Genomic DNA, 16150 nt, shown 5'->3' with positions numbered 1-16150 from the left:
AGGTCACATCTGTCTGCTCAAGTGGATGGAAAAGATCCCATGATGCCATTTGAAGAAAAGCAAGGGAGTCCTCCCTGTGTCCTGGCCAACATTTATCCCTCAACCAATACCAAAAAAACAGGGTTTCTGCAATTTGTGGGGCTTTACTGTGTGCAATTTGGCTGTACAGTGACTACATTTCAAAAGTAATTAATTGGCTGTAAAGCATTTAGGACATCCTGCAGTTGTGAAAGGTACTATATAAATGTAAGTTTTTTTTCTTTGCATGCTAGTTTGGAGCTGATCCCTTTCAAACAACCTGAGTGATGTGATTGCTCATTTCCTCATTGGTACTAACTGGCTGTTTTTGACAAATTCACTTTTAATTAATCGGATATTTGATTGGCAATTGAACAGATCATTCCAAATTTCACTCTCTCTGCCCTACACACAGAAGTATAATAGGCTGAGTGTGAGACAGGCAGCTGGGGTTAAATTTCTCACCGAGCAGGTGAGGTTAAAATTACCTCTATGTGGTTGACTTTTAATACCCTCAGAGCAAATAGGGATGGACAATAAATGCTACCTTGCCAGTGTCACATATATCCCAAGAACAAATTTTTAAAAATGGTAAATTTAGTACCGATGGTTATATTGATATCCCTGAAGCAAATTTAAAAAGGAAAATGTTTTGTGTTTGCATTTTTCTATTGATGTTGGTATGTTTACAAGGACTCTGCATTTCAGCTTTGAAGTAATGCAAAAAAAACTTATTCTTGTCAGAATAATCTCTAAATGCCAAACCAATATAGCTGAGTCATCCAGTCAGCACTCTGCATTATTTGTGCATTTACTGATACGTAATTCACAGCAGTAGCCATGACAACATACGTCATGTTAGGGCACTGTTGTTAGGATACCTTGATATCCTTTAAATGTTTTTTTTTCCAGATATGGAACCTGGAGTTACAGTGGGTGTTAACAGCTTACAATGAACACAAACGTACGGCTAATACATTTTGACAGCTGATGAAAAACACTGAAAGATAAGCAGACAAAGTCAAGTTTGAATATCAGAATAATCAATTGGCCATGAAATGCTTTTGTCTTCATAACAATGTATTGCTGTTGGTTGTGGTATTTTTCACTGGGAAGATAATGGCCTAGAAATTCAATCGCACCCGGAATCAGGCGTGCAGAGGGTGGGGCAAGCACTGTATGTGCCTCTCCATTTGGCCCCAGGCAGCATATTAATTTTATGCTGGGGCTTCATTAAAATGATTTAGGCATGCAGCCAGTGATACCCATGCCATTCATTGGCTGAATGCCTGTTTTGGGGTGTGGGAAATCAAGCGTCTCTGATGTCACCTACAGGAGCTTAGCTCCCAGAACGTGGCTGCAATGCTGAAAGAAGGTCAATGACCTCGCCAGAGTTATCAAGGTAAGAATACTGTCTCTTACTCTCGGCTCACACCTCCAACCTCTCAACTTATAACACTCCCCTCCCCCGCTTCCCTTCACTTTCCTAATATCACTGCACTGAACTTCATTCCACCTGTCTCAGGATGACAGCATGCCTGCTCCCCTGCTACCCACTCCATCAGTGGCCTTCTTAGTGCCACACAGCCAGTTGAGCTAGACTGTATTGGGCATGTGAGGGATAGTTCAGGTGAAGTGCTCTTCGATGAGCTGCTCTGAGAATTCTGGTAGCTAGGGGTACTGGTGGTCGATGCTGCTTCTGCTATTCCTCCTGCTTCTCCTGTTGCACTTCTTGCTGCCCAGGTGGTGGTAAGGGCTGGTTCCCCATGATGCCAAAGTTGTGGAGCGTGCAGCAGATGACCACAAATCTGGTATGCACTCAGGGCTGTACTACAAAGCTCCTCCCAAACAGACCAGGCAGCGGAAGCGTTGCTTCAGCACGTCAACTGTCTGCTTGATTACATTTCTAGTAACGGCGTGGCTCTCGTTGTAGGCCAGCTCTGCAGATGTCTGCTGGTTTCTGACGGGAGTCATGAGCCAAATTTGAAGGGGATAGTCTTTGTCGCCCAGTAGCCAGCTTGTAACTTGGTGGCATGGTTGAAATAAAGGTGGCAGAGAGAACTGGTGCAGGATAAATTAATCATGACTACTGCCAGGATAGCAGACACAGACCTGCTTGATGCAGTGCCTGTGGTCGCAAACAAGCTGGACTTTGAAGGTGTTGAATCCCTTTCTATTGACAAAGGTGCCAGGATGGTGATGGGGCGTACGCAAGGCAACGTGTCTGCAGTCTATGGCAGCCCAGGGAAGCCTGCAATGCGGGCGAAGCCTAGTACTCTCTCGCCCTCCTTTGTTCTGTCCATAGGGAAAGAGACGAAACTGTTCCTCTTGGTGTAGAGAGCCTCGGTGACCTCCTTGATACAACAATGGACTGCAAACTCTGAGATGTCGCTGATGTCACCTGCTGCAGCCTGGAAGGAGCCTGTGGCATAAAAATTGAGGGCCACGGTGACTTTGACAGCCACAGGCAGTGCTGTCTGTGCCCTGGTTTGAGGCTCAAAGTGCGGCTGCAACAGGTGACAGCTCCTTTGTGAAGTGAAGACACCTCAGATAGTGCTCCTCAGAGAAGTTCAGGTTGGAGAAGTGCTCCTAGAGGACCCACTGTGGGTATGGCTTCCAGCACAGTGCCCACCCCCTCCTTTCTCTTCTCCCAGCTTTGCCTGCTCTCTCCTGTATTCTTTGCTGCTCCCCCTCATCCTTCATCCCCAGAGGCAGCCCTACCGGACCACCCATAACTGTAATAAAACTGTTTTGAAGGCGGTAGATAATATTAATTTAGGCATCAATATTAATTTAGAAAAGAGAACAAGGTGCATCAAATTTATTTCACAAAACCGATTCATTCCGAAACCTAAAACAGTTTATTGTTTTCAGTTGTTCCTCACTATAACAAGAGTTAGGAAATTAATATGTTGCTAATAATTACTATAATGTAAAATAGCCACCATAGATTTACAGAGAATTACACAGAAATTACAGAATCGAAACAGGCCATTCGGTTCAACTGGTCTATGCCGGTGTTTATGCTCCACATGAGCCTCCTCCCACATCTAACCCTATCAGCATAACTTTCCATTCCTTTCTCCCTCATGTGCTTATCTACGTTCCCCTTAAATGCATCTATGCTATTCACCTCAACTACTCCATGTGGTAGCAAAGTTCCACATTCTAAGCACTCTCTGTGTGAAGAAGTTTCTCCTGGATTCCTTATTGGATTTATTGGTGATGATTTTATAGTTTATGACCCTTAATTTTGGATTCCATGATAAGCGGAAACATTTTCTCTATGTCTACCCTATCAAACCCCTTCATAATTTTAAAGACCTCTATTAGGTCACCCCTAGCCTTCTATTGCCTAGAGAAAAGAGCCCCAGCCTATTCAGCCTTTCCTGACAAGTATATCTCTCAGTTTTGGTATCATCCTTGTAAATCTTCTTGGCATATTTTCCAGTGCCTCGATATTCTTTTTATAATATGGAGACCAGAACTGTTCACAGTACTCCAAGTATGGTCTAACCAAGGTTCTGTACAAGTTTAACGTAACTTCTCTGCTTTTCAATTTTCTTCCTCTAGAAATGAATCCCAGTGCTTTGTTTGCATTTTTTATGGCCTTGTTAACCTGCATTACTACTTTCAATGATTTGTGAATCTGCACCCCTAAGTCTCTTTGCTCCTCTACCCCATTTAGACTCTTTATAATAGACCATTATAATTGTTTTCTGTTCAACTCAGATTCTATTATCTTGTATGAAGGCTATCATAAACTCTACTTCAAATACTGGAAAATGCATTAAGTGAAGAGTCAAAAATGAAACTTTTCTGAGGCAGTAAGTATATAATATATTCACTTGTAAAATTGCCACTACACTACTGCACATGCGTGAGGGCGCAAGCACACACACACACACACACACACACACACACACACACACACACACACACACAGAGTTCTGCAGCATCGGGGTAGGGAAAGCAAAAGATTTGCCATAACAAAAGCAGTTAGATTGGACATTACCTTTACTATTTGAATACCCATGGAATCATCATCAGGGTTGCTCCTATCATTAAAAGCAAAACGCATTGTCTTCTCCCAGTCGATTGAGATACTGTGCAAGTACTGATCTGCTAGAGTCAGCCAAACCTGAAGGAGGATAGACAGTACAATAAAACTCTGACCGAATTCTATAAGGAAAAGTAGATTAAAGTAAACATAAACTAGGGATTCTTGTAAGATGTAGACTAACAAAGAACACACGGTATATTAAAATTGAAGGCGTTTTAATAGTGACACCAGAAATATCGATACACTTCAAAAGTACTTCATTAGCTGCAAAGCACTTTGGGACCGCCTGAGGTCATGAAAGGCGCTATACAAATGCAAGTTGTTTCTTTATTATGAAACAAATTAATAAAGGGCCTTATATTTGAAGCCTTAATAAAAAAAAACTGTAATTTACTGGGCATCTCCAGTACTGTCCAGCATGAGTTTGGAATAGTGCTAATAGAAGTGTCATTTGGTGCAACACTGGGTGGACTTCCATTTTGGGGCTTGAGCCTGTATCAAGACAGTGTTGTTAACCAATCTTGTACTTAATGCAGTAACATGTCATACTGTTGCTACTCACAAAGGTTCAAAAAAACCCTCCACTTTCAGCTCTGTAAGCCATTACTTTGAATGACATCTATTTTTACCATTGTTGCTGTCGCTCTGAGTTTCTCACACTCAATTACATGTTGTTGCTTTATAGTTACATATTAGATGATGTAATCACCTTAAAATATGAAAAATATTTAATGGTGATGACATTGTATTTGGCAACAGAAAAATAAGTTAGAGGTAATTAAAATAGTCCACATTTAAAATTAGCATTAGCCAAATTTTAATCATTTTAATTGTTTAGCTAGCACATGGCATGAATAGAATACATGAAAAGCTATGGGATATAATTTATATTCCACTTGGCACTGCGTACTCATTTGTAATTCCATTACGCACCATTTATAAACTCTATGGAATAAAATTGTATCCCACAGATCTTCATTAAATACTATCTCTGTATACTCATCTTTGCAAGTTACAAAATACATAAGAATTTTCTACCAAATTTGAATATATGCAAGAGAATATTGCTTATTATAATTCTATTTACACAGTTTACAGTAAATGTGACCAAATTTGAATATATGCAAGAGAATATTGCTTATTATAATTCTATTTACACAGTTTACAGTAAATGTGATATATGTAACCTGAGCACAAAGTTTTAATACAGTCCTTTAAACAGTTTATGTAAGTTTGTAATATGCCTGTTTTGAAGGTGAATATGACAAATAATATGCTATTAACAAAGACAAATTTACAAGTCACATAGAAATGGCCTCAACAATTGACAACCACTTACCCTTTTCCTCCAATCCTTTGGAATTCCCGTTGGTAACCTAGCAACAGCTTTTAGAGCATCATACCACTAAAAACAAAGAATAATTATGAATTAATTCTGCAAAACAGTTTCTGGAATTTTTTACATTATAGGTTACAGTGACAATTAGACAACAATTATACACTAATTTCCTCATGAGATACAATCAAATAATTTTTCTAATTTTCTCCCCCTGTGCTCCTAAAGACAGCAATTTATGCTGGTGTATAATGCCATGGATGCAGGTAGCCCTGTAGTGCTTTGGCCAAATTGTCATTCTTCATGTGTGAATGTAGCCATTGCAAGCTATTTGACCTTGTGAGCATCATAGCTGAGCACAATATGGCCCTCATGAACATGCACACATGCACTTTTCTATCAGGAGATCAATGGACAGTGTTCAGACGTGGGGACTCCGATTGATTTTCTCCTTCCTAGTCCATGGACACTGATGCCAACTGCAGCACTCCCACTGTTGCCCTAGGAGATTAGCTAACTCAAAACAGACCAGGTATTGAACCTGAAGCTTTTTCCTGGTTTCTTGACTCAGTAGCTCACCATGTGGTACATTTACCTTATAAGCCATTGGACAATATTTTACTGAAGAAGGTTAATTCTTAACTAGAAAACTGAAGTAAATTTTGAAAAATAGCAGCATTTCCACATAATTCATATTTGTTTGGTGGCTTTTTCAGAAAAAGTGGGGAGGAGAAATTGTGTACTGCTATTTTTGACAACTATATGGAATTTAAGGTCTGTGGAATATATATCTCAACCTATACAAGGTGCCTTCATAACTTATCTTTTGGTTTTCTGCTCCATTTTGCGCTGTTGGAGGCAACAATATCAACACTGTGAATTTAACCGATCTCATGTCATGCCTTTCTATTTCTTTGCATTTCCATTACTGTTGTAATTTGAAATTATTTTTTCAAATTATTTTTACGACAATAGAAAAAGAAAGATAATGTTTATTTCATGCCATTTCCCCCCAGAATATCTCATGAATGCAGAAACAGTGTTGCTCTATTTATTTAAAAATCACACTATGATTAGGAATTTGCTAATGGTGCAAGGATCTAAATATTAAAATATTTTGGTTAAGTCTTATTTGTTAATTACTCAGCTGTAACAATTATTTCAGATATTCCAGAAGTTTAAATGTGGATTATATTAGAACATTAAAGCTCATGACAGATGATACTGTCATCTGGTTCAGGTCAGGCTGTAGCCAGTCTGTGATGTAACTGGCAAATACTAGACTCAGATCAATAGCTGCAGCATGACTGGAGTCTGAAAGAGTTAAGTAGTCCAGACAATATGACTTCAAGCAATGTATTTCAAGTACATGTATTTTTTTAAAAAACACATTTTAATTCTTTTCATTCTCTGGATCTGGCTGTCACTCGCAAGGCTGGCATTTATTGCCCATCCTTAATTGCCCTTGAGCAGGTGGTGGTGGGCGTTCTTCTTGAACCACTGCAGTCCACGTGGTGAAGATGCACTCACAATGCTGTTAGTTAGGGAGTGTCAACCTCCTTCCCTCTATGGTTCTGGCAATGATGAAGGAATGGTGAATCACGTCCAAGTCAGGACGGTGTGTGACTTGGAGCGGAACTTGGAGGGGATTTTGTTCCCATGTACCTTCTGCCCTTGCCCTTCTTGGTGGTGGATATCACAGGTTTGGAAGGTGCTGCCAAAGAACCCATAGTGATTTGCTGCAATACATCCTTTAGGGAATTAGGAGGTGAGCCACTTGCTGCGGAATACCCAGCCTATGACCTACTCTCGTAACCATGCCATTTATGTGGTTGGTCCAGTTGAGTTTCTGGTGAATGCCATTGAATGTCAAAGAGCCATCTTGTTGGAGATGGACATTGCCTGGCACTTGTGTGGCGAGAATGTTATTTGTCACTTATCCAAGCCTGATGTTGTCCAAGTCTTGCTGCATGCAGGCATGAATTGCTTCATTATCTGAGGAATATGCAATGGAATTGAACTCTGTTCAATCATCAGAGAAGAGCCCCATATCTGACCTTATGATGGAGGGAAGCTCATTCATGAAGCAGTTAAGGATAGTTGGGCCTAGGATGCTGACCTGAGGACCTCCTGCGGCGATGTCCTGGGGCTGAGATAATTTGCCCCCAACCACAACCATCTTCCTTTGTGCCAGGTATGACTTTAGCCATTATTTTAGTATTTTGCAACTGCCCAGAAATTTCAAAATTGATCAAAGACCTACCTGCTGAAAACCATGTTTGCTCACAGATGGTTCGATTGTAAATTTCAGCTTTGTATCAACTCCTAAATGGGGACAAAAGACAAAATTAATATGAAAAAGAGATTGAATTTACACCCAAAACGTGTACAGCTCTTGCATGAGAAAAATCACCAGATTCGTTTCACGATAGCCTATTAGTTATACAATTGGGACCCTTCGGCCTGCGGTACACGTGCATTGTTAAAAGACATCAGCAACTGCATACTCTACCAATTATACCGGCTCTGTATTATCGCAATGCATCACGCCACCCGGCAGAGTAACAAAGGATCTTCCTGCCTTTTTCCTTTCTACGGTTTGTGCACCATCACCGGATTTTTGAGCAGTAATGAAAGGCGCTGTCATGGTAAATGGGAAATTGTCTTTAGATCCTCTGCGGCTTTAGATTCAGAGCCTGGGATCGAAAAAAAAATTCCAGCACTTGGTGCCGTTGCCAAAAACCCATGTCCCCATTTGCGCTGTCCAAAAAAAACAGGTGCTGAATATTCTAGTAAATATAAAAGCAGAGCAATGAATCGACGCTGTTTTAGCATGGTTGTTGTTTGATGAGTAATAAATCGGCTATTCTCCATTACAACAGGCCAAAGGGAAACGAATTGCGTCCATACAGCTACATTCTCCAGAGGTCCTCGGTTCCACGGTCTGTAGGGCAGTTACTGGGAGCTGGGAGCTTAATGCTGCTTTCGCTTCTATTGTAATTGAGGTGTTGTGTTAAGTGTTGCTGATCGTTCGTAGCCAACGCTGTAAACTACCCTTTCCGACCAGCCGTCTGCCCCCACGGCCACGTCATCATCAACATGAGAATCCCAGCATCAGTACAGCACACAACGCCCTCCCCATCTCCGCCATCCACTCTCCGCCATACCTGCTTCCATTTCACCTCGAGTTTTCCGGCTCGATTCCCCACCACGTCAATGGATGCTTTCTTTTCGCGGCTATGTTTCCGCAAAAACCTCGCGACTGAAACCTAATCGGCTTAACACACACTAATATATATATATATATATATACTCCCACTCCCTGGGCTGCATGGTTAATATACAAACATAACCCACCTCCAGCTTTTCCCTATCTCGCCAAGGAGTCATGCAAATCGTTTAATCCCAATTTGGGGTCTGCAAATATGCCAACTGCCTCTACAAGCCCCCTGCACCCCTCTCAATACTACTCATTAGCCGGACCAAATTTAAGGGGCGATTTTAAACCTTAAAAACAGGTTTTTGCAGCTGCTGGCAGGCTAGGCACCGTTTCGATATCAGAACCATGGATTTTTCCATCGCCTGTTAGGGTTGTACAACAAATTGGGCTAATAGTACATACACACATATTATGATTTACAGTGTACTTCTTAAAGATTGCGGTTTTAGTGTGGGGTTTTTACAGGCTTCACCTGGTTCCAATGTGCAGAGCAGCCGGGGGGCGGTTCTGGCAATGCAGCTCCTCTTCTTAAGGACATTGCTGATGATGTTGGTCATGCCGGCCGTGTTTTGTCTTTTCAGGCACTTGCCAGCACGTTTGCCTGAAGACAGGGAGTGTTTACCCTTTTTCATTCCGGATCCTGGTTCAAACCTACAGCCTCGAAATCCTACTCCTTAGAAACGGATCTTCGGTTTAGATAGATTGTTCAGGTAGACGCCAAATCCAATTAAATTGTCATTTCGGGGTATTTTTTTTGTTGAATAGATATATTAAATGGGCTGTGCATCTACACACAAATCAAAACTAGCATAGGCAGCGATCGCACAAACATTAGATAAAGGTTGCTCTTCATGAACGCCTGTAAGGTTCGCCATTGTCCAGAGATATCTGCAGTGCAGCAGTGATAACACGGTCCTTTCTACCGCAATCACTGTAACCGCCCACCTTTACACAGCATCAGTACATGGGTATCACTGCTCGCAAACCCACCGCACCGTCCTGACTGCCGTCAGTGTCAGCAAACGTAGTGCGGGGAAAGAAAAATATATACTGGGCAATTAAAATAGACAAAAGCAAAATACTGCGGATGCTGGAAATCTTAAATAAAAACAGAAAATGCTGGCAATGCAAGTCAGGCAGCATCTGTGGAGAAGGAAACAGTTAACTTTTCAGGTCGATGACCCTTCGACAGAACTGGAAGAAGTTGAAGATTAAACAGATTTTAAGCAAGTACAGAGCCAGAGAAAGGGGGGGGGGGGAGAGGAAAGAACAAAAGGGATGGTCTCTGATGGGGTGGAGGACAGGAGTGATTAAATGATAAAAGAGATGATGGTGCAAGTAAAGAAAAAAAAGATGGGTCTAGAGGAGCTGTAAATGGCAATATCAGGACCATTACCAGCACTTGCTGTCCGAAAAAATGGGAGCAGTGGTTATGATCTGTTGTTATTGAAATCAATGTTGAGTCCAGAAGGTTGTAAAGAGTCTAATCGAAAGATGAGGTACCGTTCCTTGAGCTTCTGTCAAGCATCTTTGGAACAGTGTAAGAGGCCGAGGACAGAGGTCAGAGTGGGAGTGCAAAGGGGAATTAAAATGGCAAGCGACCGGCAGGTCAGGGTCACGCTTGCGGACAGAGCGGAGGTGTTCAGCAAAGCGATCACCCAGTCTGCGTTTGGTCTCCCAAATGTAGAGGAGACCGCATCGAGAGCAGCGGATACAGTATACTAAATTGAAAGAAGTACAAGTAAATCGCTGTTTCACCTACAAGTGGTGTTCGGAGCCCTGGACAATGGGAAGGGAGGAGGTGAAAGGGCAGGTGTTGCTTCTCTTGCAGCAGTTCTGAAGTTCCATTTCATCCTTCGCCTCATCTGGTGCTTTAACAGAAAAGTTTTTTTTTCTTCCTTTCAGATGTCAAGGACCACAAGCTTCAACAACTGTTAAATACCAACGCCCCTCCTGATCCTTCTTCCCCTTCACTTTCCTCTGACCCCATCCCTCCCTCCAATTTCACCCTTTGTCATGTTTTCACTGTCCCCTCTGTCCCTGAACAATCAGTCCTTAGCAAAGGCCTTAGTTTCACCCCCCTATGTCTCCACATTAATGAATTTTGAGCTTGACATGATACTGAGCTCTTCTTCCATTGTTTTCGCCTCCACACCCACTTCTTTGGCCAGGAGTCATCCCCCCCTCCCCCAACATACACCGGACCCTTTCTCCCGCCTTCAGAATTCTTGTTCCACCTGGACCCCTCCCTCTGGCCTCTTACTCTCTCGATCTTTTCATTGGGAACTGCTGGCATGACATCAGCTGTCTCAATTTCTCTACTCCCCTCTCTCACTCTAACCTACCTCCCACTGGACTTGCAGGTCCAACACTGACATCGTCATTAAACCTGCTGACAAGGGTGGCGCTGTTGTTGTGTGGCAAACAGACCTCTACCTTGCGGAGGCTGAACACCAACTCTCTAGCACTTCTTCCTACCTCCTCCTGGACCATGACCTCACCGCCAAACATCAAGCCATAGCTTCCCAGACCGTCACTGACCTCATCTCCTCTGGAGATCTTCCCTCCGCGGCCTCCAACTTCATAGTCCCCCAACCCTGCACAGCCCGCTTCTACCTCCTTCCCAAGATCCACAAACAGGACTGCCCTGGGAGACCCATCGTTTCAGCCTTTTCTTGCCCCACAGTACTCCAGTCCCTCTACACTTTCATCCGCCACCAGGACCGCCTGTGGGCCCTCTGCTTATTCCTTGAATGGAGGCCCAACCAGTTCCCATCCACCACCACCCTCCTCCTCCGCCTGGCTGAACTTGTTCTTATATTCAATAACTTCTACTTTGACTCCACTCAATTCCTCCAAATAAAAGGTGTCGCTACATGAACCTGTATGGGTCCTAGCTATTCCTGCCTTTTTGTGGGATATGTGAACATTCCTTGTTCGAGTCCTACTCAGGTTTCTTCCCTCACCTCTTTCTCCAGTACATTGATGACTGTATTGGTGGCGTTTCCTGCTCTCGCCCCGAATTGGAAAATTTCATTAACTTTGCTTCCAATTTCCACCCTTCCCTCACCTTCACATGGCCCATCTCTGACTCTTCCCTTCTTCAACTTCTCTATCTCCATTTCTGGGGATAGGCTATCAACCAATATCTATTATAAGCCCACTGACTCCCACAGCTACCTTGATTACACTTTCTCACACCCAGCTTCCTGTAAGGACTCTATTTCCTTCTCCCAGATTCTCCATCTCCGTCGTATCTGTTCTGACAATGCCACCTTTCACACTAGTGCTTCCGGTATGTCTTCCTTTTTCCTCAACCGAGGATTCTCCTCCACTGCAGTTGACGGGGCCCTCAACTGTGTCCATCCCATTTCCCGCACTTTTGCCTTCACCCCTAACTGTTAATTGTATCCACGTGATTTATATCAATTAGTGTTAATTGTATTCAGGTGGTTTGTATCAATTGGAGCTCTCTTGTATTCATATATAAGAGAGCTTGTCTAGGGTGCGGTATGTGTAATGTGGATCTCTGTGAATAAAGGCTTGGAAGTAACTGAAGACCAGGCTCTAGTATTCTATCCTTCACCACAGGGCTATCCAGCTTATAACATGGTAGCTGAGAATGGTAGCCTAAGGGGGAGGTTGGAAACTACAATTTTTTTTGGACTTAAAACAAAACTTGAAAGCCTGAGCAGATACCAAGTTTGAGATTGTCTTCTGAGAGGAGACCACCTACGGCCAGCTAACGGCTCACAGCGGCATCAGAGAATCCACCACTGGGGAGCATGTGGCCATTGTAGAAAATGGCAGAAAGCAAGTTTAAATCGTCGAGGTATGATTTCCCTCTGATGTTCTTGGAGTTTGAACTGTATAACCAGTGGAAGAATGAGGTTGATATGTGGACACGGTTTACTACTCTACCACAGAGAAAACAAGGCATGGTCTTGGTGATGTCACTTCCTGAACAAAGAAAGATCAGAAGTAAGGCATTTTCTGGGATGAATGCAGATCTTTTGGATAATGGTGAAGGTTTTACCTTTCTAAACAGAATTTCTGGATCAAATCTACAAGAAAGATGAACTGTTAAGTGCCTATGAGGCCTGGTCAGCATTTGATAGATTTTGGAAAACAGACGGTCATTCAATGTAAGAGTATATCATGGACTTTAACAAATTGTACAAAAGGTTGACAAAGTTCCAATTGGGAATCCCTGGATTGATACTAGCGTTTAAATTACTAGATTGTGCTAAATCTCTCATCCGGACAAGCAACTAGTCCTAACTGGCGTTCAGTTCTCGGAAAAGGAGACCCTGTTGGATCAAATGTCTGCTGTCTTAAAAAAAATTCCTGGGATAACAGTCATTCCCTTTAGCCTTCATGGAACAAATGGGGCCTTCCGCTGTGACACAAAGAATGGAAGAATTCAATGGTTACCAGATTTTGAAATGTTCCAGATACTAAACCCAGACCAGGTTTCAAAATTTTCAAGAGACCGGTCACAGTCGTCAATACGATGGAAGGATTAAAGACAGCAAGATTGGTAATTAAAGCAGGTACAGCAAATCCAGTTATATCAACAGAAGATAAAATTGGTACAATGATAACGGGCGAATGAATTCCAGGAATGCCCAAGGAAAAATACGTAGATGCTTTAGATGTGACTCCAAGTATTATTATGAGGCGAATTGCCCAGAGTGAAGACACAGGGTCTTTGAGATGATGCATGAAGAAAGTAGTTCTGAGGAGCGGGATGAAGATAATGATGAATCTGAACAGATTCCTTTAATTGTGCAGTGTTAGTGCATGTACTTCAACTGAATGCGGGGTAGATTGGTTAAAATGTTATCTTGATTCACAAAGTAGTGAGGATCGATGCAAGGTTAAGGAATATAAAAGATCTACGTTTTAGGTTTGGAGATGACAACACCTTGAGGTCACTCAAGAGAATGGTAATTCCATGTAAGATAGCCAGAGTAAGCATTTTATAAGTACGGATATAGTCTCTAGTGAGATACCTATGCTTTTGGGTAAACCTTCCATAAAAGGCAAAAATGAAACTTGACATGGAACAAGGTGAGGCAATCTTTTTTGGCAAATCGGTTGATTTGCAGTTTACCCAGTCAGGGCATTATTGCATCCCCTTAATAAAACCTGATGTTTCTCATCAGCATGTTAGGCAAGTATTAATGGCATTAGGCGATAAGAATAAGAGAGGGGAAAAAAATTGTCTTAAAGTTACATAGACAAATTGCCCACTCTACTTGTCAATGTTTCAAGAGTCTTCTAAAAGATGCAGGTGTAGTTGATGAGGAATGTACGAGGCTCATAGAGATTAACGAGAACTGTGAAATCTGTAAGAAGTATAGATGGATGCCCCCATGTCCTATTGTAAGTGTTCCATTAGCATGTGACTTTAATGAGGTAGTTGCCATGGATCTAAAGGTATGGGTCAAAGATAGAAATGTTTTCATCTTACATTTTATTGACCTGCCTATGAGATTTAGTATTTCTACACTAATACCTAGTAAGGAGAAGAGGTTATTCTAGATAAAAGTATGGAAAAATGGATAGGGACTGGACTTGGGACACCAGCAAAGTTTTTGACATAACAGAGCTGAATTCGCTAACGCGGGGTTTCATAGTGTTTCTTATGGATAAGAATGGGAAATGTTGACCGCTAGCTTGGGAAGCTAAGAAAATAAAAAGGGTTGTTAAAAATACTCTGGCTGCTGAAACACTGGCTCTTGTCGACACAGTGGACATGGGATTCTATTTGGCAAATATTTTGAGTGATATCCTGTACAATGGGAGTACTAAAGATAGTATACCCATTGAACGTTATGTAGACTATCGTTCATTGCGGGATAATGTACGCTCTATGAAAAATGTGAGTGAGAAAAGATTATGGATTGACCTTGCTGGCTTGAAACAAATGCTGGAGAGAAAGGAAATCTTCTAAAATTAAATGGGGGGATTCAAGCCATCAACTGTGAGATTGTTTTACTAAAAGAAGTACAACTACGAAGAAATTATTAGGGGTCCTGGAGAAGGGTCGCCTCTCAATGTAATACTTTGAATAATAAGTTGTACAGAGTATGGAAGTTTTTGATTTTTAAACTTTTTTGTTTGCATTGTGTATATATAAAGTTTATTTGTTATTTAGAAAGTGAGAAGGGAATCTGTTAATTGTATCCATATGATTTATATCAATTAGTGTTAATTGTATTCGGGTGTTATGTATCCCCATACAAGAGAGCTTATCTAGGGTGCGTCCAATGAGGAAGCGCTCAGAATTTTGTGGGAGGACCTGCCGAAGGTTGGCCCGGAAGGCGCCGACCGGCTGGACGCTCCGCTAAGCCTGACAGAGCTGACCGGAGCCCTCCACCAGCTCTCTGGTGGGAAATCCCTGGGGCTGGACGGGCTGACCGAGGAGTTCCTCAGGGTCTTCTGGGACGTCCTGGGGGGCGACTACGCGCGGGTCCTGGGAGAAAGTCTGGCGACCGCGGAGATACCCCTTTCGTGGCACAGGGCGGTAGTCATCCTGCTGCCGATGAAGGGGGATCTCCATCACCTTAAACTGGCGCCCGGTCTCCCTCCTCAGCACGGATTAGAAAGGTCTTCGCCAAGACAATGTCTGCTCACCTTGGCACTGTGCTGGCCCACATGATCCACCCCGACCAGTCCTACATGGTCCCAGGCAGGAGAATCCACGATAACATCCACCTGGTCCGGGACCTGATCCACCATTCCCAGAGGGCTGGTCTGTCGGTCGCCTTCCTCTCCCTGCTTCAGGAGAAGGCGTTCGACAGGGTGGATCACGAGTACTTATTCGGGACTCTGCGCCCTTTCAGGTTTGGGTTGCATTTCGTCGCCCGGATCCGACTTCTGTACACTACCGCGGAGCGTCTGATTAAGGTTAACGGATCCTTGACGGCGCCCCTTTGTTTCAGGAGAGGTGTGCGTCAGGGATGCCCCATGTCTGGCCAATTATACACCATCTTCGTGGAGCCTTTCCTGCGCCTCTTGCAGAAAAGGTTGTCAGGACTGGCTCTGCGCGAGCCGGGCGAGGAGGTCGTCCTTTCGGCTTACGCCGACGACATGCTCCTCGTGGTCACAGATCCCGTTGACTTGCGGAAGATGCGCGAGTGCCAAAAGGCGTACCCTGCTGCGTCCTCCGCAAGGATCAACAGGGAGAAATGATCCAGACTCCTGGTGGGTCAGTGGAGGGCGGACTCCCTGCCGGAGGAGCTACAGCCTTTTGCCTGGATGGCCATGCACCTCTAGTACCTGGGAGTCTACCTTAGCCCTGCCGAGGAAGCCTGGCCGGTGAACTGGCAAGAGTTGGAGGCCAAAGTCACCACTCGCCGAGGGCGCTGGACAGGACTGCTCAGAGTGTTTTCCTACAGGGGTTGAGTGCTGGTCATAAACCAGCTGGTGGCCGCAATGTTGCAGTACCGGTTGGTCAGTTTGATCCCTCCCCTTGAGTACGTCGCCAAGATTCAGAAAAAGCTTG

The 16150-nt window shown here is 43.2% G+C and overlaps 1 protein-coding gene across 2 annotated transcripts in view; it reads right to left on the bottom strand.

Moving 5' to 3' along the window:
• Window positions 1-16150, bottom strand: part of tbc1d30 (TBC1 domain family, member 30) — an 84943-nt gene that overhangs the window by 47082 nt on the left and 21711 nt on the right. For both annotated transcript variants that reach the window (XM_067999473.1, XM_067999474.1), the window contains exons 3-5: window positions 7681-7742; window positions 5421-5486; window positions 4034-4159 (exon numbers count right to left, since the gene is read on the bottom strand). In XM_067999473.1, the coding sequence (XP_067855574.1) occupies window positions 4034-4159; window positions 5421-5486; window positions 7681-7742 (254 nt within the window). The remainder of the gene's footprint in view (window positions 1-4033; window positions 4160-5420; window positions 5487-7680; window positions 7743-16150) is intronic.

This window comes from Heptranchias perlo, chromosome 18 (assembly GCF_035084215.1).
Source record: "Heptranchias perlo isolate sHepPer1 chromosome 18, sHepPer1.hap1, whole genome shotgun sequence".
Taxonomy (NCBI): domain Eukaryota; kingdom Metazoa; phylum Chordata; class Chondrichthyes; order Hexanchiformes; family Hexanchidae; genus Heptranchias; species Heptranchias perlo.
The sequence above is the reverse complement of the archived record's forward strand: the minus strand, read 5'-3'. Positions and strand labels throughout refer to the sequence as shown.